Raw genomic sequence first — 25382 nt, forward strand, 5'->3', positions numbered from 1 at the left:
CATATCTAGACTCTATGTGTAGATCTCCCCTCTTCTGGCATTTAAAGATGTAGGAAAACTGGAAGATGCCCAGAACAGACTTGCTATCAAACAGCTCATCAAAGAGATTGGGGAGCCTCGGAATTATGGCTTAACAGATGAAGAAAAGGCAGAAGTAGAGAAAAAGGCTGCGGAGGAACGCCTGGCCAAGGAGGCTGCTGAGACAGCAGAGCGTGAACACAAAGAAGCCGTAGAGATGGCAGAGAGGATAGGCCGCTGGGAGGAGTGGGTGAGTGTGAGAATACGGGAGATTAGGGCTGGGGAGGCAAAGACGCTTAGGCAGCAGAGGCTCTAGATGGCTTTATTTTTGTCATGTGTGCTGTTTAAAGAAGGCACCCACGGTGTTTTACATGGTACCAATAAGGAGCCATTGCCATTGGAAGTCATAATATGGGCTGCAAATGGCTCAGTGGGTAAGAGCACCAGCTGCCCTTCCAGAGCATCCAGGTTTGAGTTCCCGCACCCACATAACAGCTCATAACTGTCTGTAATCCAGTCCCAGGGGATCTGATGCTCTCTTCTGGCCTCTGTGGGTACTGCATGCATGTAGTGCACATACATGCAGGCAAACACTCATACACATAAAATAATAAATAAAATGATTACAAGCATTATATGTATTACTACATATGAATGCATAACATTGTGTTGTTAGCAACCTTGTGATTGGCTCTTCTTTTTTTTTTTTTGTTTTTTTTTTTTTTGTTTTTTTTCGAAACAGGGTTTCTCTGTGTAGCTTTGCGCCTTTCCTGGAACTCGCTTTGGAGACCAGGCTGGCCTCGAACTCACAGAGATCCGCCTGGCTCTGCCTCCCGAGTGCTGGGATTAAAGGCGTGCGCCACCACCGCCCGGCTGATTGGCTCTTCTTTAACTATCTATTGGTCTAGCCTAGGCAGGCAGCCTTACTCTACTCATTCCTCAAAACACTAAGTTGAATGATTCTGTTTCTGAACTTAGCACTCAAATCTGTCTCTCCACTTCTGGTCAGGATCAGTTTCTGTTTGTTTGGATACATCTCACTCTGTGGTCCAGGCTGGCCTCAAATTCATGGCAATCCTCCTGCCTCACTCTTCCAATTGCTTGGCATTACAGTTGTGAGCCATCATGTCTGGCTCCAGTCAGTGCTTTTTGCTAGATTTCCAAGGTCAACCCCTGTTGTCTCCAGTCTATTTCCACGCATGTAGCATGCTTTCTCTGTTCCATCAGCCCCCAAATAAGGACACAGAGGCTTCTTATTAATTATAAAAGCTCGGCCTTAGCTTAGGCTTGTTTCTAACTAGCTCTTATAACTTAAATTAACCCATTTCTATTAATCTACGTGCTGTAACATGGCTGGTAGTTTTTACCTCTCTTCCTGCATGTCCTGCTTCTTCTGTGTCTGGCTGGCGACTCCACATTCTTCTTCCCCAAGACTTCTCTGTCCCCAGAAGTCCCACCTAACCTCCTCCTGCCTAACTATTGGCCCTTCAGCTCTTTATTAAACCAATCACAGTGACACATTTTCACACAGTGTAAAGGAATGGTCCACAACATTTCCCCCTTTTTATCTAAATAAAAAGGAAAGGTTTTTCACTCTAACATAATAAACTCTAAACAATAGGAATAATTATCAGATAAGAATTACATTCACAATGTCCAGTCCATTTGTATTTGGTGAATTCAGAGAAAATACTCCATTATCTACCCTCTCTTGATGAGTCCAAAGTTTTGTACCTAACTTACTTTCTTTTTTTCTTTTTCTTTCTCTTTTTTTTTTTTTTTTTTTTTTTTTTTTTTTTTTCGAGACAGGGTTTCTCTGTGTAGCTTTGCGCCTTTCCTGGAACTCACTCTGTAGTCCAGGCTAGCCTCGAACTCACAGAGATCCACCTGTCTCTGCCTCCCGAGTGCTGGGATTAAAGGCACACGCCACCACTGCCTGGCTAACTTACTTTCTTTCATGACTAAAGGAAACTGTAACCATAACTATCTAGTCTTTAACCCCATCAAAGACCTGAGAAGGATAAATATTACCTGAGTAAACAGAAAGTGCAGAGCAAACAACTTCTAAAACTATGAGAAACAACAGGGACATCTGGCTGCCTGGATAGTCACCCCAGGTTTCTTTGTAATGTTTGGGCATCCACACTCAACCTACACACCTAGAATGTCTGACAGACTGTAGCTAGAATTTTTTCTCTGGGTCCTGCCAAGCCCTGGCAGTCCCGTAGCCCACTTATAAAATAAACACACCGAGTCTTATATTATTTAAACTGTTCGGCCATTAGCTCAGGCCTACCGTTGTCTAGCTCTTACTCTTATACTCAGCCCATTTTTGTTAATCTATATGTTGCCACGTGTTCCGTGGCTTTACCTGCTGCCTTTACATGCTGCCACCTGGACGGCAGGCTGGCGTCCCTTCCAGACTTCCATCTCCCAGCCTCTCCTCTCTGTTTGTCCCACCTATCCTATCCTTCCTGCTACTGGCCAATCAGTGCTTTATTTATTCATAACATACAGGACATCCCACAGCAACAGACTTTTCTGTGAAGCAGGAATTTTGAAGGACTGTCCTACCTTGTCTCTTGACAAAGTTCGGCAGTCACTTTCTTTCATGTCCTGTTGTCCAATTTAGACAGCATATTGTCAGCAGTTGAGGTAAGGGCAGTTTCTTGCCCAAATGACTAGCTTTCCACAAAGAAAGCAAACTATATGGAGACTCTTCAATGCCCATCACCCCTTTTTTGAAGTAGATTGGTGCTGTCAAGAGCAGACATGTCTCATTGTCATGAAAAGCCTTATGTTACTATAACATTTTTTCTTTTTTGTGATTTTTTTATTTTATTATTTTACATGTATGAGTATTTTGCCTGCATGAATGTCTGGATCCCCTGGAACTGGAGTTAAGAGACAGTTAGTTGTGAGCTGCCATGTGGGTGGTAGGAATTGAACCTGGGTCCTCTATAAGAACAGCCAGTGCTCTTACCACTGACCCATCTCTCCTCCTCCCTATTATGACATTTTAAATGCTGCATTCTGTAGGTCTTTGAAGTGTTTGAAGATCACCTATCTATCTAAAATACATCTCTGTATGGCTTTGAAACTATACCTAATATGACTATGAGTTTCATTGTTATATATGACTACCTATTAACCTGTATTCCATTATTATCCTTAATAGCTTTCAAGGACTAAAACTTTATATTACATTTTCAAATGAGCTGTATAGGTATAATACCTTAAGCAAGAATGGAAACATATATACAGTCTAACAAAAATGATCTTAAATTTGTATCAATATACAAAAACCCATACCAATGTAAAATATTTGAGACTAATGGTCAAAAGTAGACTCAACAATCCACCCTTTTATCCCATCATTTCTATACTACATCCCCCATTTTCCCTTCAGAAAGAGATCCTTAAATCTAATCTCCTTTGTTTAGTTTTTTTTTTTCCCTGACATTACCAATAACAAATTGTAACCAACCTCTCAAAACAATGACTATTGGTGAAATTATTAAGGCCACTCCATGTAGTTAAAAGGAGATTTATTTAATGGCGTAACTTACAAATGAAGGGATAGGTAGGTTGAGGGTTCTGGGAAAGACGTAGCGTAGTCCCGTGGTGTTCTCTGGAGAGCTCTGTCCACCTCTAGCGTCTGGGTTCCCAGCAGCAAGAGCACGTGGCACATCCCGATCTCGGGTCTTCAGGGCCCTCCCTTGGCCCTGTCTTGTAGGCGTGACAGTTACCGAAGCCTCAGTGGGGGTTGGAACTTCTAGACCAAAGCTGGAATGGCTACCTGCTACAAATGACAAACATCTAAAATCCACCAAATGACCAAAAACCACCCAGCCCACCTCTTGGGAATGTGGGCATCATGTTCTCTAGACTGCTTCTTGCTGTCTTGGGGTGATGGCATCTTTGGGGGTCCCTGAGAAAATTAGGATAATGGTCAAGTCCTGGGAGAGCTAGCTGTGACATTTGTTGTCCAGTCTCTGTGTAATGGGAAAGTGCAAGGCTCATCTGCTGTCCTGGCTAGAATAGTCTGCGAGGCTGGAGCATCTCAGCCAGCAGCGCTGAAGCTGCTCTGCATGTAGAACTCTGAGGAAACTGCAACAGAGGCACTCTGAGAGGCTGGATCACCTGGGCCACATGTTTTCATTAGTGTCTGGTTGTAGTTTTTTGTTTTTAATTTTTTTACTCTTTGCTCTTTGAGAGGCCTACCACCCAACTCCCAAATGAATACACAGAGATTTACTCTTACTTGTGAATGCCTTGCCTTAGCTTTGCTTGTTTCTAGCTAGCTTTTCTTAAATTACCCCATCTACCTTTTGCCTCTGGGCTTTTACCTTTCTCTATTATATATACCTTTCTTTCCTTCTTACTCTGTGCCTGGGTGGCTGGCCCCTAGCATCCTCCTCTCCTTCTCCTTTTCTTGCTGTCCCTCTTCTCTCTTATTTATTCTCTCTGTCTATCAGGCCCACCTATTTTCTTTCCTGTCAAGCTATTGGCCATTGAGACCTTTATTAGAACAACCAGGCTAGACAGGCAAAGTAACACAGCTTTACAGAGTTAAACAAATGCAACATAAAAGAATGCAACACATCTTTGCATCATTAAACAAATATTCCACAGGATAAAAGAATGTAGCACATCTTTAACTAATATTCCACAACATCTGGTCCTCTTGCTCTGAAAACACACAAACTTTCAAAAGTAACATACATGTCTGCATTAATACAAGTATGGACTGTCTATTGTATACAAGCCAGCCAAAGATGACTTTTTTGTTTGTTTGTTTTATGTTTGAGCAAGTAAAATATTCATTGCCTGTCTTGTAGTTTTCCTAGGTTTATTTATTTTTATATCTGTAGTCAAGATTTTCATAAGATCTCCACCAATCAAACCTGAGTCTCTTTAACCTTGAACAAATCCACAGCCTTTCATTTCCTGTGGAATCAAAAGCATAACCTCTTCTCCAATGCAATACATTTTTGGAATTCCATTTTAAAGTTAAGGCATTCCTAAAATATATAGGCTGCTTTAATTCAGCAGTCCCTCTTATAATCCCATGTCTCCCAGCAGCTGTCATTCACTCATCAGCAATACAAAAATTCAAAGTCAACAAGACACCATATAGGATCCAGACTGTCTGTGTATTTTCCATTTTTATGTGGCTTATCCTTTTTATATTATTTTATTCTCTCTTTAAAGACTTTATCTTATTATTTGTAAACTACTTTTTCTATGACTGTCTATATCTATTTTCTTTACTTTTTTAAGCCTACACACATTTATTATTATTATTATTTTATTTATTTAATGCAAAATACCATTTATTGAAGGAGGGAGGAGGTCTTAAATACAGGTTTACAGCACAATGGGAGAACCCTGGAGGGTAGAAGTTCGCTACCAATTTTTTACAATCTTGCATCTAAGCTGTTAATGCCCATTATGCAGGATACACAGACAAGGATCTTCCCTTAAGCATTCAGGAGGATGGAACCCGGCAAGGAATTAGCATAGAGAGGATATCAAGGTCAAGGTCAGCAAGCAAGGCAACAGTTACCCAAAATGGGGGCCAGGACCCTACAGGTCTCCCTTTTACTGAAAAATGAGCTTCTGACTTAGGTGCCTACGCACATTTTAAAAACACACTCTAACCTGTCTAGAGGTTTTTTTCCTATCTGGATCTGTCTTTACTGAGCACCTGCAGCATTTTCTGACCATGTGAGACAAATCTTGAACTATGTCAGCTGCCATGTGGCTCAGCTTAATGCATGGCACTGGTGTATGGTGTTGGTGGCTGGCTCCAGCCCAGAGGCAGTGGCGGGTAGCTGTGCCTCTATAGCTGAGCACCAACCTGCCTCAGAGACTGCAGGACTAGAAAGCCACATCTGGCTCCTTCTTCAGAACTTTTCTTAGCCTTCTCCAGCCCTATGTTTGGATATTTGAGCCCCTACATTGAATGCCATATGTAGCATGCTTTCTCTATACACCCAGTTCCCAAATAATGACACAGAGGCTTCTTATTAATTATGAAAGCTCAGCCTTGGCTTAGGCTTGTTTCTAAGTACCTCTTATAACTGAAATTAATCCATTTCTATTAGTCTATGTGCTGTCACATGACTCATGGTTTTTACATCTCCTCCTGCATGTCCTGCTTTTTCTGCATCTGGCTGGGAACTCTGCCTTTCTTCTTCCCCAAGACCTCTCTGTCCCCAGAAGTCCCATATAACCTCTTCCTACCTAGGTATTAGCCATTCAGCTCTTTATTAAACCAATCACAGTGGCACATTTTCACACAGTGCAAATGAATATTCTGCAACACACACTTCATCCAGAGGATGCTTCCAAAATGCACTGCCAGCATGACCAGTCTCTGTTGATACTCCTTATGGGCTGCCCAACATCATTGGATAAAAAAATCAGCACTAGTCACTGTGGCCCACAAGGTCCAATATGACCTGGCTGCTTCTAATATTCCCATTTCAAATAATGTAGTCTTCCTACATCTTCCTTATTTGTCTAAAGTGTTTGCTAACGAGACACTCCCTTGCCACCACATGTGAAATACCAACTCTGGCTTCTTTCCCTAGCACATTATAACCCCATTTATACTTCTTTCATCTTTACATTTATTATGACTGATGTACTGTAGATTTTATGGACTTATCTCTTCTTGCCCATTCTTGGCACAGAAAACTTAAGCTGTGTGAGCATGAGCATGTCTTTGTTGTTCTCTGCTGTACTTGTACTGTTTTGAACAGAGTCTGACATACGTCAGACACTCAATAAATACTGAAGAAGGAAGCAGGGAGGAAGGCAAGCTCTTTGTTCACCAATGGAGGAATACACCTTTGGTGATCAGGACACCTGTGTGTCACCACGGAGGCCAGTGACACAGAGAGGAATTTAATCTGTTTATTGTGTTTTTATGTGTATGGGTGTTTTGCCGGCCAGTATGTCTGTGCACCACATCATGCAGTGCCTGCAGAAGCCAGAAGAGGATGTTGAGTCCCCTAGAACTAGAGTTAATGATAGCTGTGAGCCATCAAGTTAACATTTTTAAAAAGGGAAATATGTACTGCATAAACCTGGTGCCCTGGGACCTGGGTTCAATCTGAGAACAATCGTTGCCTTGGAGGTGGGGGTGGGGGCAGCCTCCAAGGCAGCACAAGGCTCGAAGGGAAATCCACAGCATCGGTGTGACTGAGACTTTTCTATCTGGGGGGTTAGGGAATGCGACTCTCACGCACTCTCTTGATGGTCTCTTTCTTTATTCTCTCTTCCCCACTGCTTATATACCCCAACAAAATCTTTCAGGCAATACAAGAGTCATAGAGAGGTTGCATTTCATTTCTTGAGTGATTATAGGTAAAGACATGATTAAAAACAGAGTCATCCCAACAACATACATGTCATATATCTAAGTAACTGGTCGTGAGCAGGCAAGGAGCATATTTTCTCAGCCAACTCTTGTTGAGAGGCTGCAAATTGTGGTTATAAAGAAAGAATTATTTGCATTACTATCTACCTTGAGAGGCAATCTTGTAGGGAATTTTAAGAGAATCACAAGCCTAAACTGCCGATGAGCCCCAGAGAATGAGAAAATTGTGTACTTGCAACCTATCTGAGTGTATTAGTTGCTTCAGCCTCTTGACCTGCAATCTCCCAGGCAGGAGAAAGGCAATTTAAACCGAATCACGACTATGTCAACATTTTTGAACTAACACCCTGTAGTCAGGAATCTGGGTGCCCCCTCCTATCTCAGAGGCTAGAAGAGTGCTGGCTCAAGTCTCAGGATATGGAGACACTAGGAATGTTGCAGATTCTCTAGTTCAGGCTCAGGTCAACATTCCAGAGTTACTGTAAATCTTTTAGCATCAGCTCAGCTGGCACTTTCCAATATACCATGACACCATGATGTTCCAAATCTTAAAATGTACTTTCAGCTCTGTGTATAACTCCTGACTATTACAAGAAACCTGTAGCCCTTAATTTGGGGCTGCAGAGTCAAATTATTTTCTGGAGCCCTGACTAGTCAGAATTTATTTTCACAAAGATGAGGTCAGGAATGGGTGCAAGGAATTAATCATTTGCCAGCTAGCAATAATTGAGATGTTTTGTATTTATGACCTAGCCAGACAGCTCAGCTATATCCTTGTGAACTATAGATTGCTTTTTTGGGATTGTTTATCTTAAAAACCATTAGCAAAGCATCTGTATGGTCTAACCTGAAGTTGAGACCTGTGACTGCATTTCTCAGCAATAAAATTAAAGAACTTTGAGCCAGCCTGGCTCCTGGACTCAAATGTTTTCCTAAATCATAAATCTGAGTTGTGATCTAAAGCAGCTCCTAATGGAACTCATAGGCCTTAACTATGAAACATATCCTTGTATTTAATTTTTATTCATCAAAAACTCTGCATCATTTAGACAATACAGCTTAAGGGGGAATCATCTTCCTGACAATCCACAGATATAAATGCCCAGTAGATCGGGATGTATTCATGAGATAAACACACTACATTACAGGCAGTGGGGCGTCTCTCCATAGCCATGCCAGATACCAGGGAACGATTATAGCAGTAAACATGTAAAAGTACAACAGAAGCAGAAGACATTCTGGAGTTTGTAGCCTCATGGCCTTGCTTAAAGAGGTTTTACCCATCAGAGAGTTCTTCTGGTGGGCTGATATAGCACAAATCCTAATTGGTCTTAATAATAAAAACTCAGAGTCGCCGGGTGGTGGTGGCACTCGGGAGGCAGAGGCAGGTGGATCTCTGTGATTTCGAGGCCAGCCTGGGCTACCAAGTGAGTCCCAGGAAAGGCGCAAAGCTACACAGAGAAACCCTGTCTCGAAAAACCAAAAAAAAAAAACAACTCAGAGTCAGATATCAGGGTGAAAGCTGAAAGATCAGAGAAGCAGAGCAGCCAGCCACTAGAAAGACTTTTTACCTCTAGGAATCCTTAGACTGAAAGGGCTAAATTCTTGTCTCCACCCTGCCTTATCACTTCCTCTCTCTGCCCAGCCATATCACTTCCTGTTTCCTCCTCCCAAGTGCTGGGATTAAAGGTATGTGCCACCACTGCCTGGCCTCTAGTGGCTACCTCTGCACTCTAATCTTCCAGCAAGATTTATTTGTTAAAGCAAATAAATATCACCACAGGCTGACACCTAGACCTTCAGTTGCCACCTGTTCTTCCTGTGACATGGCTACCAGCAGAGAACCCATGAGAAATGGCTCCCAGGGTAAAGAGAGAGACAGGATGAGAGGGGTGGGGATGGAACTGCCTTGCATGTCCTCACCAGCCAGCAAATTATATAGAGTTGGGGGGAAGAAGCATTCTGTCCCTTTAGAGCTCAATTATGCCCATCTGGTCAGATGACCAGCCACATTTCTGAGACTCATGAGGTCTGTGCCTCTCTCGTGGTCACCCTTGTGTTCTGCAGTCATTCTATGGATATTTGGGCTCAAACTTCTTGAAACACTGAGTCTAGTTAGTGGCTGCTGATGTCAACCTTGTGCACCTACAGAGCCATCAGGGTTGGGGGCAGGAGATGGCTAACTCAGAACAAACACATTAATAGTATGTACATTCTCAGCCGGGCGGTGGTGGCGCACGCCTTTAATCCCAGCACTCAGGAGGCAGAGCCAGGTAGATCTTTGTGAGTTCGAGGCCAGCCTGGTCTACAGAGCAAGAGCCAGGAAAGGCACAAAGCTACACAGAGAAACCCTGTCTCAAAAAACCAAAAAAAAAAAAAAAAAAAATAGTATGTACATTCTTGTGGTGATTTGCCTGCCTAGCCCCCAGTTGATGAACTGTTTGGTGAGAATTAGGAGGTGTGTCCTTGTTGGATTGGGTGTGTCCTTGAGGGTAGACTTTGAGATTTCAGGAGCTCATGCCAGACCTAGTTTCTCTCTCTTTCTCTGTGGATCAGGATGTAAAGCTCTCAGCTACTGCTCCAGTGCCATGCCTGTCTGCTTCCCACCATGATGATAATGGACTAACCCTTTGGAACTGTAAGCCAGCCCCTGTTATGGAATTTGTGACCCCTGGGAAAAGATATAATTAAAAGATTTATTGGTTAGCTATCATCCTGCTATCAATTTATTGATTGCTAGCAGGATGAACAATCTTTGAACCAAATTTGAGATTGCCATGCAGGAGAAGTATGGGGAAGAACTTTTAAAGGGGGAAAACCACACAAAGACCTTTGAATATCTATGCACTGAGTCAGGGTTCTGGTGAACTTATCTTCCAGGGACTGGAGTCAGAAACAAACTGCTGATGGGTACCAAGATGGATGCCTAGCATCAAATGGAGCTTCTTTAGTCATAAAACCCTCAATTAAATGCTTTCTTTTATAAACTTTGCCTTGGTCATGGTGTCTCTTTATAGCAATAGAACAGTAATAGCTATTAATAAAACATGTGAAAATCCCTTTCTACAATGTAGAATGCAATGTCTCTGTAATGCTGGGTATGAAAGTACCCTGGTTCCTTTATTACCCTGCCTGTGCTTTGTAACTTTGAAGGACTGATTAATCTCCACAGCCTAAAGTTGCTGAGTCAGACTAGACAGGGTTGAACTTTTCATACCTATTTCTAAACTATCTCTTTGCAAGGCTGAATTAGTTACTTTTCTGTTGCTGTGATGAAACACCATGGGAGGGGGACTGGGGTGGTGGTGCACACCTTTAATCCTAGCACTTGGGAGGCAGAGGCAGGCAAATCTCTTTGAGTTCGAGGCCAGCCTGAGCTACAGAGTGAGTTCCAGGCCAGGCTCTAAAGCTACACAGAGAAACCCTCAGGAAAAGAAGAAAGAAGAAGAAGAAGAAGAAGAAGAAGAAGAAGAAGAAGAAGAAGAAGAGGAGGAGGAGGAGGAGGAGGAGGAGGAGGAGGAGGAGGAGGAGGAGGAGGAGGAGGAAGGAAGCGTTTATTTAGGCTTATGGTTCCAGAGGGCTACTGTTCTTGGTTGGGGTTCTATTGCTGTGATAAAACACCATGACTTTGGGAGCAAAGGGTTTATTTCAGGCTTACAGTTCCACATCACAATCCATCATCAAAGGAACTCAAGACAGGCACCTGGAGGCAGGAACTGATGCAGAGGTCATGGAGGAGTGCTGCTCACTGGCTTACTCCTATGGCTTGCTCAGCCTGCTTTCTTATAGCACCCAGGACTACCTGCCTGAGGTGGAACTACCCACGGTGTACTGGGCCCTCCCCATGTCAGTCATCAATCAAGAAAATGTACCACAGTTCAATCTTCTAGGAGCATTCTCTCAATTGAGGTTCTCTGTTCCAAAATGACTTTAGTTCATGTCAAGTTGGCATAAAATCAGCCAGCATAGTTAGGGTCCATAATGGTGGAGACAGCATGCTGTCTATCACGTGGCTGACCTAGCAGCAGGAGCTGGAAGCTGAGAGCTGAGGGCTCACGTTCCAAACCACAAGCAGGAAGCTGAGAGAGCAAATTCAAGTGAAGTAAGTCTTTACTTCCTCCAATAAGTCCCTACGTCCCAAACCTCCCTAACCTCACCATCAGCCGGGACCCAAGATCAAACACCCAAGAGGATGGGGAACAGCTCATGCAAACCACCGAAAAGGGTAAGCTGGGTCACACATCCTCTTGGGTGTTAGATACTTGGGTCCCTGCTGATGACCAATCTGACCTTATCCATTTCTCTGACAGGGATCTGACAGATCTGCCCGTGCTCGTTAGGAATTGAAGGATTTTCTTTTCCTCACGCTGCTCATTTTCTCTGCGGGTGTTTGCACTGCGCCTTTCTCTTATTTTCTAAGAGCTCCTCATAGAGAATTGCAGGCTTCCTGAACAGAGAAATGGGACCTGAGGCTCTTTTACAGGACGTGGTGTACTGTGTACTATGTACTATGTACTAGCACCATCCCTGGGGGGTTTTCTTCAAAGGCAGAGTGACTGGTATCATGGGATCAGAGCCCTTTATATATTCTTGGCTTCTCTGTCTCCCACATGGGCCGATTTACATTCTGACTGGGTGCTTTCATATCTTAGTGAAGCTGAACAAAAAAGGGCTGCCATGGGAGGGGACGGAACTAGGGCTGCAAGAGATGTAATAAAGTTGCACGTACACTCAAGGACACAGACCAGACCGGGGCTGTTTCCTGTTTTTCTTCTCCTTGGCTCTTGGAGGCTCCCTCCACAAAAGTTGTGTGACAGAAGCTGGAAATAGCTTCTATTGGTCTCTCAAATTTTGCTGCTATGAGTTCAAATCCTGCTTCATTCTCTACAGGTATGTGTCCCCACTTGGGTTGATCTTTGTTTCTCACCTTTCCTATCAGTAAAATGAAGGTAGAGGCAGAGCCTACCTCCTAGAGTATCTGTGGTAATGAAAGAATTAGTTTATATAGCACACACAGACAGGAGGAAGAGGAGGAGGAGGAGGAGGAAGAAGAACACCAGTGGCCGCCAATCAATCAACTCACAAGGTGGAAGGAAACACCAAACCTGTCTCAATAAAGATCCCTAAATTCAGCCGGGCGATGGTGGCGCATGCCTTTAATCCCAGCACTCGGGAGGCAGAGCCAGGCTGATCTTTGTGAGTTCGAGGCCAGCCTGCTCTACAGAGCAAGATCCAGGAAAGGCACAAAGCTACACAGAGAAACCCTGTCTGGAAAAACAAACAAAAAAAGATCCCTAAATTCAAATGGCCTCACCTCACCCAAAAACGATGCAGACTTATTGGAGGATTTATTAAGGCAACTCCACATAGTTAAAAAGGAGGTTTATTTGGGGGCGGGGTAACTTACAGCTAGTAAAAGGGTTGGTTACAGGATCCGGGAGAGGTGAGGTGCAGTCCAGCTGGGTTCTCTGGAGAACTCCGCTTGGTCTACCATCTAGCCTCCAGGAACACCAGGAACCAAGAGAGCCAGCACATCCGGATCTCGGGTCTTAAGGGCTCCCTTCTCTGCCCTGCCTCAGGGGCTTGTCATAGGTAGGTGTGACAGTTACAGGAAGCCTCACTGGGGGTAGTACTTCCATGTCAAAGCGAGAACAGCTACCCACTACATGAACTAAGTGGCTGAGGTGAAAAACAAAATCCAGTTATCCGCTGTCTCCAAGAAACTCACTTAGCTAGCAAATGCTCCCCAAATCTGAGTGGGGCTGGTGGGATGGCTCAGTGAGTCAAAGGCACTTGCTGACAGGCCTGGTGATTGGAGTTTGATCCTGAGACCCACATGGTAGCAGAGGGTGACTCACACAGGTAGCCATCTGACCTCGACAAATGCACCATGGCCCCATGCAGGTGTGCACGCCCCCCACCCCACAGACACGATGAATTAATATAATGGAAAAAAAAAATTAAAAACAAAACAAAGCAGGGCCAAAGGGTAGAAATTAATCTAGCAAGTGAATGAAGGCCATAAAACAAGTTGACACAACGATTCATTTTTGTTTTCTCAGGATTTTCTTTCTTTTTTTTTTTTGAGACAGGGTTTCTCTGTGTAGCTTTGCGCCTTTCCTGGAACTCACTTGGTAGCCCAGGCTGGCCTCGAACTCACAGAGATCCGCCTGGCTCTGCCTCCCGAGTGCTGGGATTAAAGGCGTGCACCACCACCGCCCGGCTAGGATTTTCTTTTTTTGAGACAGAGTTTCTCTGTGTAGCCTTGGCTGTCCTGGAACTAGCTCTGTAGACCAGGCTAGCCTTGAACTCAGAGATCCGCCTGGCTCTGCTTCCCGAGTGCTGGGATTAAAGGCGTGCGCCGCCACCCAGCTAACACCGTGATTCTTATATCTCATAAAGCAGACTTCAGACTAAAACTAGTCAGAGGCGATGAAAGGGAACACTATATATAATAGCAGGAACAATTCATCAAGACGATGTAACAATCGTAAATCTTTATAAAAATAAACATGAAAAGGCATAAAAAGTCACACAGGTCCTGACACAACAGTAGTGAGGGACTTCAATACCCCAGTCTCATGTTTAGAGAAGTCTTCCAAACAAAAACTCACCAAGAAAACATCACTGCTAAACTCTATCACTGCTCAACCAGATTTAACATGTATTTACAGAATATTCCATCCAACAGATAAGGAGTACACATTGTCCTCAGTAGCACGTCTCTAAAACTTTCTCTAAAAACTTTCTCCAAAATTGCCTGCCACACAGCAGGCCTTAACAAATGCAAATTTGTTAAGAATTTTCAAAGAATTCCTTGTATCAGAACTACAATGGAGTTCTGATTAGAAAACACAAGGAAGAGAAACCTCAGAAACCACAGACATATGTGGAGACCGCACAACACAATTCTTTTTTTTTTTTTTTTTTGGTTTTTTGAGACAGGGTTTCCCTGTGTAGCTTTGCGCCTTTCCTGGAACTCACTTGGTAGCCCAGGCTGGCCTTGAACTCACGGAAATCCGCCTGGCTCTGCCTCCCGAGTGGTGGAATTAAAGGCGTGTGCCACCACCGCCCATCGGGCCACCACCGCCCGGCAACACAATTCTTAATGAACAGCAGGTCATTGAGGAAATCAGGGAGGGAACTAAGAAATGCCTTGAGTCAAAAGAAAATCAAAGTGCAACCTACTTGACCCTCTGGGCTAGAGGAAGGTCTAGAGCTAGAGATGCTCATATAAGACAAAAACAAAAACCCCCAAAACAGACAAACAAAATGCCAAAACACTGTACAGCCAGGCATGATGGCACTTACCTTTAATCCCAGCACTCAGAAGAACAGATTTCTATAAATTCAAGGCCATCCTGGTTTACACAGTGAGTTCCAGGCCAGCTGGGGTTGCACAGTGAGACCATATGTCAATAAACAAACAAAGGCCACAGGTAAATAGCCTAATGACGGACCTCAGCGCGCTATAGAAACAAGGAGCCAAACCAACCCCTGCAGATGGCAAGAAATAAAGATCGAGGTTGAAATGGATAAAATAGTGAAAGAACAGCATCAACAGATAGGACTACAAAGCTGGTCCTTTGAAAAGATCAAGATTAACAAACCCTTCAACAAAGAGAAAGGGATAATGAACCAAATTAATAACATTAGAGATAAAAAAGGGAGCTGCAGCCGGGCGGTGGTGGCGCACGCCTTTAATTCCACCACTCGGGAGGCAGAGCCAGGCGGATCTCTGTGAGTTCGAGGCCAGCCTGGACTACCAAGTGAGTTCCAGGAAAGGCGCAAAGCTACACAGAGAAACCCTGTCTCGAAAAACCAAAAAAAAAAAAAAAAAAAAAAAAAAAAAAAAAAAAAAAAAAAAAAAGGGAGCTGCAGCCACAGACTTCAGTATAATCTGGACACACATGAGGGACTATTTTGAAAATATATATTCTGAACATCTGGAAACCCTAGAATAAATGGATAAATTTCTAAACTCATATGACTTACCAAAATTGACCTACCAAAATTAAATCCAGAAGCTATAAATAATTTAAAAAGTCCGACAACTAGTGGTATTGAAGCAGTAACTAAAAATCTCCCACAGGAAGAGGTCAGGACCACATGGATTCATTGCTGAAGCCTACTGAATCTTTGCCCGCAAGTGTGTGTGTGTGTGTGTGTGTGTGTGTGCCTGCATGTGCGTGTGTGTGTGTGTGTGCGCCTGCATGTGTGTGTGTGTATCTGTATGTGTGTGTCTGTGTGTGTATATATGTGTCTGTATACATGTGTATATCTGTGTAAGTGTGTGTTTGTGTGCATGCAGAGACCAAAGGTGTTCGTTAGGTGTCCTGCTTATCACTCTCCATTTTATTCCCTTGAGAGGAGGTCTCTCTCTGAACCTGAAGTTAGGCTGGTAGCCAACCAACCCCAGTGCCTCTCTTGTCTCTGTACCCACTCATTCCTAGCTCTAGGGTTACAGTACACATGCATCTGTGCCTGGCTTTAAAAAACATTTTTTTAAGAGTTATTTTTATCTTATGTGTATGGGTATTTTGCCTGCCTGTATGTCTATGTACCATGTGTGTGACTGGTGTTCACAGAGGCCAAAAGAAGGCATTGATTTCCCTGGAGCTGGAGTTACAGACAGTTGTAAGCTGCCATGTGGGTGCTGGGAATCATATCTGGGTCCTCTGGGAAAGTAGTCAGTGCTTTTAACCACTGAGACATCTCTCCAGCCCCCATGCCTGACTTTTTACGTCGAATCTGGGGGATTTGAACTGTCTTCTTGCTTCTGCAACAAGCACTCTTACCTACAGAGCCATCTTGCCAGCAACCTACTCCGCTCATCGGGAAGACTCCAATACTTCTCAAACTGATCCGCAAACACCGCGTGGGAATTCACTCTGTCAGTGGCCTTGGGGTATCTGGCTTGATAGAGGCATGGTTTCTTTGGGTATGTGACTGGTTAAAACTGAGGAGAGAGCTTGTGCTCTCTCTCGCTCTCTCTCTGGTGGTGGTTGGAGGTGGAACTGCTGGTTCCATTCACTCCAGGCAGAAAGGAGGACCATGGTGGCTGTTTACTTTGTTCTGTGTCCTTGAGTGCATTTTCTCCCCATTTTGTGTCTTAATGAATCCTTGATACCCCTCTTAACAGATTCTCATGGCTTCACTTACAAGAAACAGAAAAATGTTTCTTAGCAACCTTTTGAGATATAATTCAGGAGCTAGTGAAATGTTGACTATGGCTATTGCTACTATCACTGTGTGACTCCCCTTTGAGGAACCTGTAGGATACTTGGATATGCCTTCCTCCTCCAGATTCCCTTGAGAATCACATACCCACACTTGGGCATTCCCTTCTTTCCAAACTCTCTGGTTCTCAGTAACTCTCTTGTTTGACCTCTCTTGATATCTTTGATAAAACCTCCCCCAAAAACTGGTCCCTAAAAGATTAAGGACTAGGGCGGGAGAGGTGGCTAAGCAGTTAAGATCACTTGCTACGGGGTGGAGAGATGGCTCTGGCTGTTCTTCTAGAGGCCCTGGATTCATTTCCCAGCACCCCCATGGCAGCTCACAACTGTATGTAACTTCAGTTCCAGGGGATTGGACACCTTTACACCAATGCACATAAAATAAAGATAAATTAAAAAAAATTACTTGCTGCTCTTCCAGCAACCTCAGGTTTGGGTCCTAGGATCCAGACAGGAAGCTGGTAACCACCCATAACTCCAGCTCCAGGAGATCCAGTGCCCTCTTCTGGTCTCTTTGGGTATGTGCACTCACATGGCATATACTCATACAGACATACACATATACATTACTAAAATAAAAATATAACTCTTCTATTAAGGGAACTCCTCCTGCTCCTGATGGCAGTGTGAAAGCTGTGTCTCTGTCTCCTCACTGCTGCTACCCCAGACCCTGTATCAAAACACTGGGCACAGCAGCATGTTTGTGTAATCCCAGCATTGGGGAGGCAGAGGCGAGAGGGTCTCTGGGCCTTGGTAGTCAGTCAATCCACCCTAATTGATAAACCCTAGGTCAATGAGATCCTGTCCCCGTTTCAAAGTAGGTAGACAGCATTCCTGATGATGACATCTGAGACTATCCTCTGGCCAACACATCCACCCTCCACCTCCCCTCCCCACAATTACACACACATAAACATGTGCACATGAACACACATGCACAAATGCACATGAGTGGCAGGGGGATGAGGGAGAAGGGTTGGAGAAGAGGATGAACAAAAACAAATATGTTTCAAAATGCCCCATAAGGGGTTGGAGAGATGGCTCAGTGGTTAAGAGCACTGACTGCTCTTCCAGAGGACTGTGGTTCAATTTCCAGCACCCACATGGTAGCTAACAACTGTCTGTAATTCCAAGATCTGACACCCTCACACAGACACACTTATAGGCAAAACACCAAAGCACATAAAAATTAAAATAAATTATTTCGAATGCTCTCATGTTCTTGCTTTTCGGACTCTGCATCTCCCCGTGCCCATGTGCTCTATGTCCCCAGAGTAAACGGCTAGAGGAAGTAAAAAGAGAAGAGAGGGAGCTGCTGGAGGCTCAGTCCATCCCCCTGAGAAACTACCTGATGACTTACGTGATGCCCACACTGATGCAGGGGCTCAATGAATGTTGCAAGGTGAGACCTGAAGACCCCGTGGACTTTCTGGTAAGATTTCCTTAAAGCATTTTTTTTAAGTTGTATCTGTTTTATGTATATGGTTGTTTTGCCTGCATGTGTCTATGTACATGATATGTATGTGCAGTGCCTACAAGGTCAGAAGAGAGCACTGGACTCCCTGAAACTGGAGTTTTAGGAGGGGTTATGAGCACCTGTGTGGGTGCTGGGAATCAAACCCAGGTCCTCTGCAAGAGCAGCAAGTGCTCTTAACTGCTGAGACATCTCTCAAGCCTCAAGATTTAATTTTTTTTTACATTTTACTATTTGTTTTTTATTTATTTTATTTTTTTGAATTAGCATATATGGTGCTATATATAGTTAACAATTTTCTCCGTCTTACAACTTTAACTCTTAATCATTTGAATTTTCTTGCTAACAGAACATAGGAAAAACTTCAATGTATTCACAGCAGACTTAAATATTTCCTTAACTCCACAAAACCAGGGTGCATTAATAGGTTAAACATAATTTCTGCAAACATAATTCAACCTCATAACTCCTCTTTTTCTTTATAATTTTTTAAACAAAATCTCAAACCTAGTTAGAGGAACCTAAATTTATACAATTCCTACAAACCCATATTGAAAAGCAATATTCTCAATCTAACCATTAACACACTTTGAAAACTTTTAGCAAAACATCCAAAAGAAGTTTTATAATAAAACTCTTTACACTTTAAATTTTAGTATACCCATTTGCATTTCTTACTAACAAAACATAACATTAATCCACTCAAATAACAAAATATTTTTTAAATTAAATAGACTAAGGAATATTAACTCTCCCTTTTCTTTATAATTTTTTAAGCAAAATCTCAAGCCTAGTTAGAAAACCCAAACTTTTCTGTTTAAACAGTTCCATTTGTAACACAAAACCAGTTTTGTACATAATTCCATTTTTACATAAACAGTTCCACAAAACAATTGCATTTTTAACACAGAATACATGAATCACCAGCATATATGCAAGTGCTCTTAACTGCTGAGACATCTCTCGAGCCTCAAGATTTAATTTTTTAAAATATGAAATTGAAGTATGGCGGAATTCAACAAAAAACTTACTGAGTTTGAGAAAATGCACATCTCATTTCTTAGGAAATAGCTTCTAATGCGTTCATGGATTACAGTTAAGATTTATTCTCTCTCCTCCTTCGAGTATTCTTTTGTATATATATGTATTCTTTGAGAACTCTGCATACATACACAATGTATTCCGATCCTACTTTCTCCTCTTAGCCTCCAGCTCTTCCCAGATCCCACATTCTCCCACACTCCCTTCCAACTCCATGTCATGTTTGTTTGTTTCTTTTGATAACCCACTGAGTCCGATGAGTGCTTCCCTAGGGACATGGGCAACCCACCATGGACTGTCCCTAAGGAAAACTGACTCCCCTCCTTTAGCAGTGACCAACTGTCAATAGCTTTTCAACTAGGAGTGAGGGTTCACGTCCTGTTCTTCTGGTCATGCTCTTTTGCCTAATGTTGTAGAAGTTCTTTAATCGTTTATTTGGAAGGAAAGAATTTATGCACTCTCAAACTCTTAAACACTGCTAGCACAAATTCATGGCAATAAATGCTTTGTAAATTGCTAACTTTTGGCTGGGGAGATGCTTAATGGGTGGAGTACTTGCTACTCAAAGTGTGGGGACTTGAGTTCAAAAGCCCAGAAACTATACAAAGCTGGGTGCTATGGCCTGTCTTTTTAATCCCAATACTCCTATGGTGAGATGGGAGGCAGGGGCAGAAGAGTCCCCAGAAACTCACAGTCCAGTTAACTTGATGTACACAGTAGCCAACAACAGAGGGCCTGTCTGGGGCAAAGGTGTGGAAGGTGAGAACTGACACCTGAGGTTGTGTTCCGATTGCCACACGCACAACTGTATATTGGTGTACACACACACATGCCTCCCCCACCTCCACACCAAGACTTCAAACATGAAAAATCAATTGTTTTCTCTCTATTGTAGGCAGAATATCTCTTCAGGAACAATCCTGAAATGCAGTAAAGATTCATCAATGGTGGATCGTGGAGCTTCACAGGGAGAGCTCAAGTTAAACTTGCAATTTGAAAAACTGCTTTTGAAAATGCTTTTCTAGGGTTTTTTTTTGGGGGGGTGCGTGGGTGAGGGGGAATCTTAATAAAGTAGAATCATTAAAAAGCTATATTAGAACGAGTGACCACTGCTTTATTGAAACAATGTTTGAAAATTAAAGGCCAGGCAGTGGGTTACAGAGTGAGTTCCAGGAAAGGCACCAAAGCTACACAGAAAAAAAACCAAAAAAAAAAAAAGAAAGAAAGAAAGAAAAAGAAAAAATTAAACAGATAAGACATACATGCATAGCCCAGGGATTAATGGGTTTTTGTTTGTTTTTCGAGATAGGGTTTCTCTGTGTAGTTTTGGAGCCTGTCCTGGAACTCGCTCTGTAGAGCAGGCTAGCCTGGAACTCACAGAGATCTGCCTGGCTCTGCCTCCCAAGTGCTGGGATTAAAGGCAGGCACCACCATCGACCAGCCACAAATTAATTCTTAAGTATAGGCACAAACTATGTTTTTCCCCATAAAAAAAGAAAAACTCCTGTAAAATCTTGTCTAGTATTATCCTGAGGAAGAAATTGCTTTCTTTTACTGGTTAAGCAGGCTAGTTTTAATACATATATGTGAGTGTATGAGAGAGATCTTTTTAAATATTTAAATAATTTGCCTGGCAGTAGTGGTGCATACCTTTGATCCCAGGAGGTACAGGCAGGTGGATCTCTGTGAATGCAACAGCAGAAAGATCCCACCCAGAAAGCAGGACTAAGAACCACTGCTCACATCCTAAGGGTAGCTTCAGATCTTGCTCACATGGTAGAGTGCTTGCCTAACACAAAACCGTGGTGTTGCAAGCCTTTAATCCCAGCACTCGGGAGGCACAGGCAGGCGGATCTCTGTGAGTTCAAGGCCAGCCTGGTCTACAGAGCGAGTTCCAGGACAGGCTCCAAAGCTACACAGCGAAACTCTTTTTAGAATATGGATTAGCCTATAGAAAAATGTCTGCTGTAAATCCAACAGTGAAGGGAATAGGAATCTTACTTACACAACTTAGGTTTCTTCAATATATGTATTATTCAACTATCATTTGGCTTAAAAGGGCTTATTGGGAAATGTTATCATTTATACTATTTTCTACAGAGAAAATATTTTACTGTTTAAAATAACCCTAGACTTTTAAATTACAATCTGTTTTTATGTTCAGGCTATCTGTGTATTATTTCTCCTGTAGTTGTACATAAAATATCTTTACATAAAAAAAAGATTAAAGGCATTCACCACCACAAAAACAAAACAAAACAAACAAAACCTGAGTAACATCCCTAGTGATGGCACCTAGGATCAGGTTAGTTTTCTTGGCCAATTATGAATGAAAAGGCAGGAAAGAACTGAGTGAATATCTATAGGGAGTCACCATGGGATATCAGGGACACTAGGGGACCTTCTTGGGATTCTTTGTCTCATTGATAAGAGAATTTAAGAAAAGGCTCAAATGGAAGCTCAAGGATAGAGTTTAAAAAGAAAATCTCCGGAAGAAGGGGAGGAAAAGCCTTGCCATTTGAGATAAGCCTGCATGAAGGTCAGCCAACTGGAGGCAGACAGACATGGTGGGGAGGGAGCCTTAGGGAAAGAGTAAGCAAACCCTAAGTACCAGGGACCTCAAAAGCTCCGTCCTTAAGCTCTTGCTGAAAAGAGAGACAAGAAAGAGGAACAGTTGGGCGTTTCTAATGACGGTTCAGAAGGGTGAGCATACCCTGCCCAACCTCATGCGGCTCACAAGGCGTGTGCCAGGGATGGAGACTTTAGGAAGGAAAAGTACAGTTATTTTAAGATGAACCCATCTTACTAGGGGATAGTTCCTCCTTCCTAAGGGTGGTCCTGTAATCAGGACCTTGACCTGCCCAACTGGATTAACTTTTTTGTTTTTGTTTGTTTTGAGATAGGGTTTCTCAGTGTAAGAACTCAGGCTGGCCTTGAACTCACAGGGAATCCACCTGCCTCTGCCTCCCGAGTGCTGGGATTAAAGGTGTGAGCCACCACCGTTAATTCTTAAACTGGGAGACAAGGATCTACCCACACGTAGAAGTATATGCCAATTTGTCACATGAAACCAGTGGTGTTGCTGCACACTTATAATCCCAGCACTCAGGAGGTGGAAGGGGGAGGACCTGAGAGCCAGCAAGCTACATGCGACCCTGCCTTATTAAAAATAAATAAATAAATAAAACAATAAAAAGATTAAAAAAAAAAAACATACTCTCCAAAATCCTAATGGTTACTGCCAACTTAATCTAATTATTGACGTGGTCTAGAATCCCCAGCCCTGTATATTTGCTCATTTGGCATCAGAAACACATCTCTGGGCAACACAGACACAGAAAGCCGTCGTCAGAGAGGGGACCTCAGCCGCACTTATGGGTCAGGCTCTGCCCTGGGCACTATCGCATATAAGTCCTCGCAACGCTGTGCAGTAAGCAATGCTCCCACGAAGCGGCGAGGCAGCAGCTGGCAACGAACAGCCCACGGTTCCAGGCATCCTCCGCGCCTGGGTGGCACCGCACGTGGCGCCTGCTTGGGCCGCGCCCCCTTCTCATTGCTGTCCCGGCCGTGTCACTCTCATCCGCCACGACAGCGTCGCGGCGCTAAGGAACTAATGCCTGTCGTTCGGAGCCTCCCGCACCAATCCCACGCACCAGCACGACAGCGTGAGATCACCGGGGACAGCGCGGAGCCACCTTAAGAACTACATTTCCCGTGAGGCCATGCGGCGCCGGGCGGCGAGTACGCAGGCGCGCGCTCCGTGTGCGTGGCGGCGTCAGCCGTTCTAGAACGTTGCTGTGGTAGCGCTCGGGCGCCATGTTAGGACGAAGGGGAAGGAGGAGAAGCGCTTAAAGCGGCGGGGCGCGGGTGTGGGACTGGGTTGGCCCTAGGGCTGAGGCAGGCCCCCGTCCCTCCCGCCTCGGTGGATCATGCCCAGGGCGGCAGCGGCGGCGGCGGTCGCGGGGGGGAAGTGACTGGGCGGTGCCGGCGCCGGAGACGATGCCGTTGTAAGTGATTGGCGTGCTGAGTGAGGCGCACGCCGGCCGGGCCCCGGGGGCGGCGGAGGGGGAGGGGAGGCGCAGGGGCGGCCTGGGCCGCGGCTTCCGGCTCCTCGGACGCGGGTCCCCCACCTGAAGGCCCAGGAGCAGAACGGGCGCCTGGTGCGGACTGGTGGTCCGACTCTTCCCCGGTCCCTTCCTGTCCCGTTTTCACCATGGCGCCGTCCTGCCCCCCGAGTCGCACACTTCCGCTTCCCTCCTTGAAGCGGGTGAGGAGCCGGGACCCGGGTGCAGGCCGCGCTGGGGGGCTAGGGACTGCTCCCGAACGCGGGGCTGCGGGCGGCGCCTTCCGTGCTTTGTTGTGACTGGGCACCCCAGCTTGGGCGCACTTCCTGATGCCTCCAGCCCTCGGGTCACTCATGTTGTGATTCCGAGTGTAGGCTTTGAGCTAATTCACTTTGGCCTTCTAATCTCACTAGGTCTACTTTCCACACTTTACCTTGGTGATTTCTTTCTTAATTTTCTTCCTCTCCCCTTTTCTCCTAAGAAAGATATTGCAAGCCCATTGTTAGAATCCAAAAGTAGATAAGAGCTTGTATTCTGCTTACGTACCTTGTTGTACAAAGGCTTAGCTTGTGCGACTACTCTTCTTTCATAACAAGAGAGGCAGTTAATTTGGACACAGCCTCAATATGAAATCTCTCGGATTGTACTTAATACTTTAAAAATGGATTTTATGGCCTCTTCGTTCTCATATCCTCGCCAGACTCAACCCTGATGTTTTGTTCAGAGAGCTGTCAGATGTATTCTGTAATGATAACATTTGTTAGGCGTAACCAACTACAGTATACAGATGTAAAACCTGCAAAGTTCCCGTTGACTCATTCTTCATGGAACCGAGGGCAAAGAAGCACGAGTCTATAAAGTTTGGTGTTTTTCAGTGGAGTGAAACATGAATGGGTGGAATGTTGTCACGTGGTAACCTTGTATTAACTCGTGTTGACTGCTCTTTCTGATACATCAGTAGTAAGAAAAAAAGATGGATGCACATCCTAAAGGGGAGACTTCCGGTTAGAAATAATGTTAAGTAACTTATGTCTGGAAGTACAGGTAGGAAGGAGAGTATGCATTTCCATTTCAGCACACTTCCGGAAGTGAAATGGTACAGCGAAGATGAGCATGGGCACTTCAAGGTTGTAGAAACTTCCAGTTACGGACTTTAAATGCTTCAATCTTTGCGATTTACTTCAGATGTATAAAATGAAGGAGACAACACAGATTGACATGCAGATGGCCCCATTTTGGTTAGTTTAATAGGATTTGAACTCTACAGCCAATTTCTCACGAGCTGTCCTATCTTAACCCAGAGAGTATGGGAATCTTTTAACAATACAGGGAAACCAAAGACTACCTGGTTCAGGAGGCCAGGCCTTGCTTCTCATTAATGTGCTTTGTTTGGTCCCTGTAACTGCTGAGCTCACTTCACCATGGAAGGTTTGTCTTGCTTCTTGTTCTGGTGTCACTTGTCATTGATTTGTTGCCTTTGATGTGTTGAGTTGTGATTTCCTAGATATTTTGTATTTGACATTCAGTGTGATTTTTGGTGTGCCTGTTAAATTTGGGTGTGTAAGTTGGGATTGAAGTGTAGACAGCTCAGGAGAATGGTCAGAAAGGATTGAATCATTATCCTCACAGGTGTATGTTTTGTCTAAACTTTGAATAAAATTACATGTATAACTTGGAAAATGCCGATATGTTTTCCTGTAGTGGTGAAACTTTGAAAAGTTCTGGAAAAGACAAAGAAGCTTTAAAAAAAACCCTTGAAAGTTCTGGAAGTCCATTAAGAGAGCTTCTCACCTAAATGCTGTTGACATCTGAGCCACATAATTCCTTTCAGGGAGGTCTTCCTGTCTCTTCTGGGGTCTTCAATAGTACCTCTGACTTCTGCTTAGTAAGATGCCAGCAGCCTTACCCCAGTAACTTCCTGAAGTGGCAACCACGCAGATGTCCAGACTTTTCCACATGTACTTGGGGTACATAGTTTGTTGGTTCAAGAACCACTGCATTAGCCAGGCGGTGATAGCATACACCTTTAATCCTGTGCAGAGGCCAGCCTGGTCTACAGAGTGCCAGGACAGCCAAGGGTACACAGAGAAACCTTGACTTGAAAAGCCAAAATAATAATAAGTAATAAAATAAAAAACCCTGCTGCATTAATGCAA

General features: G+C 43.9%; 2 protein-coding genes across 6 annotated transcripts in view; both read left to right on the forward strand.

The window, feature by feature from the left end:
• Window positions 1-20210, forward strand: part of Ak7 (adenylate kinase 7) — an 80251-nt gene extending 60041 nt beyond the window's left edge. For 3 of the 4 annotated variants that reach the window (XM_052738896.1, XM_052738897.1, XM_052738899.1), the window contains 3 exons: window positions 48-268; window positions 17921-18079; window positions 20058-20210. In XM_052738896.1, coding sequence (XP_052594856.1) covers window positions 48-268; window positions 17921-18079; window positions 20058-20096 — 419 coding nt within the window. In that variant the 3' untranslated portion in view covers window positions 20097-20210. Of the gene's footprint in view, window positions 1-47; window positions 269-17920; window positions 18080-20057 lie in introns of those variants that run through there. The other variant, XM_052738898.1, reaches the window with a different exon arrangement.
• Window positions 20211-22951: 2741 nt separating this feature from the next.
• Window positions 22952-25382, forward strand: part of Papola (poly(A) polymerase alpha) — a 54185-nt gene continuing 51754 nt past the window's right edge. For both annotated transcript variants that reach the window (XM_052738904.1, XM_052738905.1), the window contains exon 1: window positions 22952-23169. In XM_052738904.1, coding sequence (XP_052594864.1) covers window positions 23162-23169 — 8 coding nt within the window. In that variant the 5' untranslated portion in view covers window positions 22952-23161. The remainder of the gene's footprint in view (window positions 23170-25382) is intronic.

This window comes from Peromyscus californicus, unplaced genomic scaffold (genome assembly GCF_007827085.1).
Source record: "Peromyscus californicus insignis strain IS unplaced genomic scaffold, ASM782708v3 Scaffold_15__1_contigs__length_86483966, whole genome shotgun sequence".
Taxonomy (NCBI): Eukaryota; Metazoa; Chordata; class Mammalia; order Rodentia; family Cricetidae; genus Peromyscus; species Peromyscus californicus.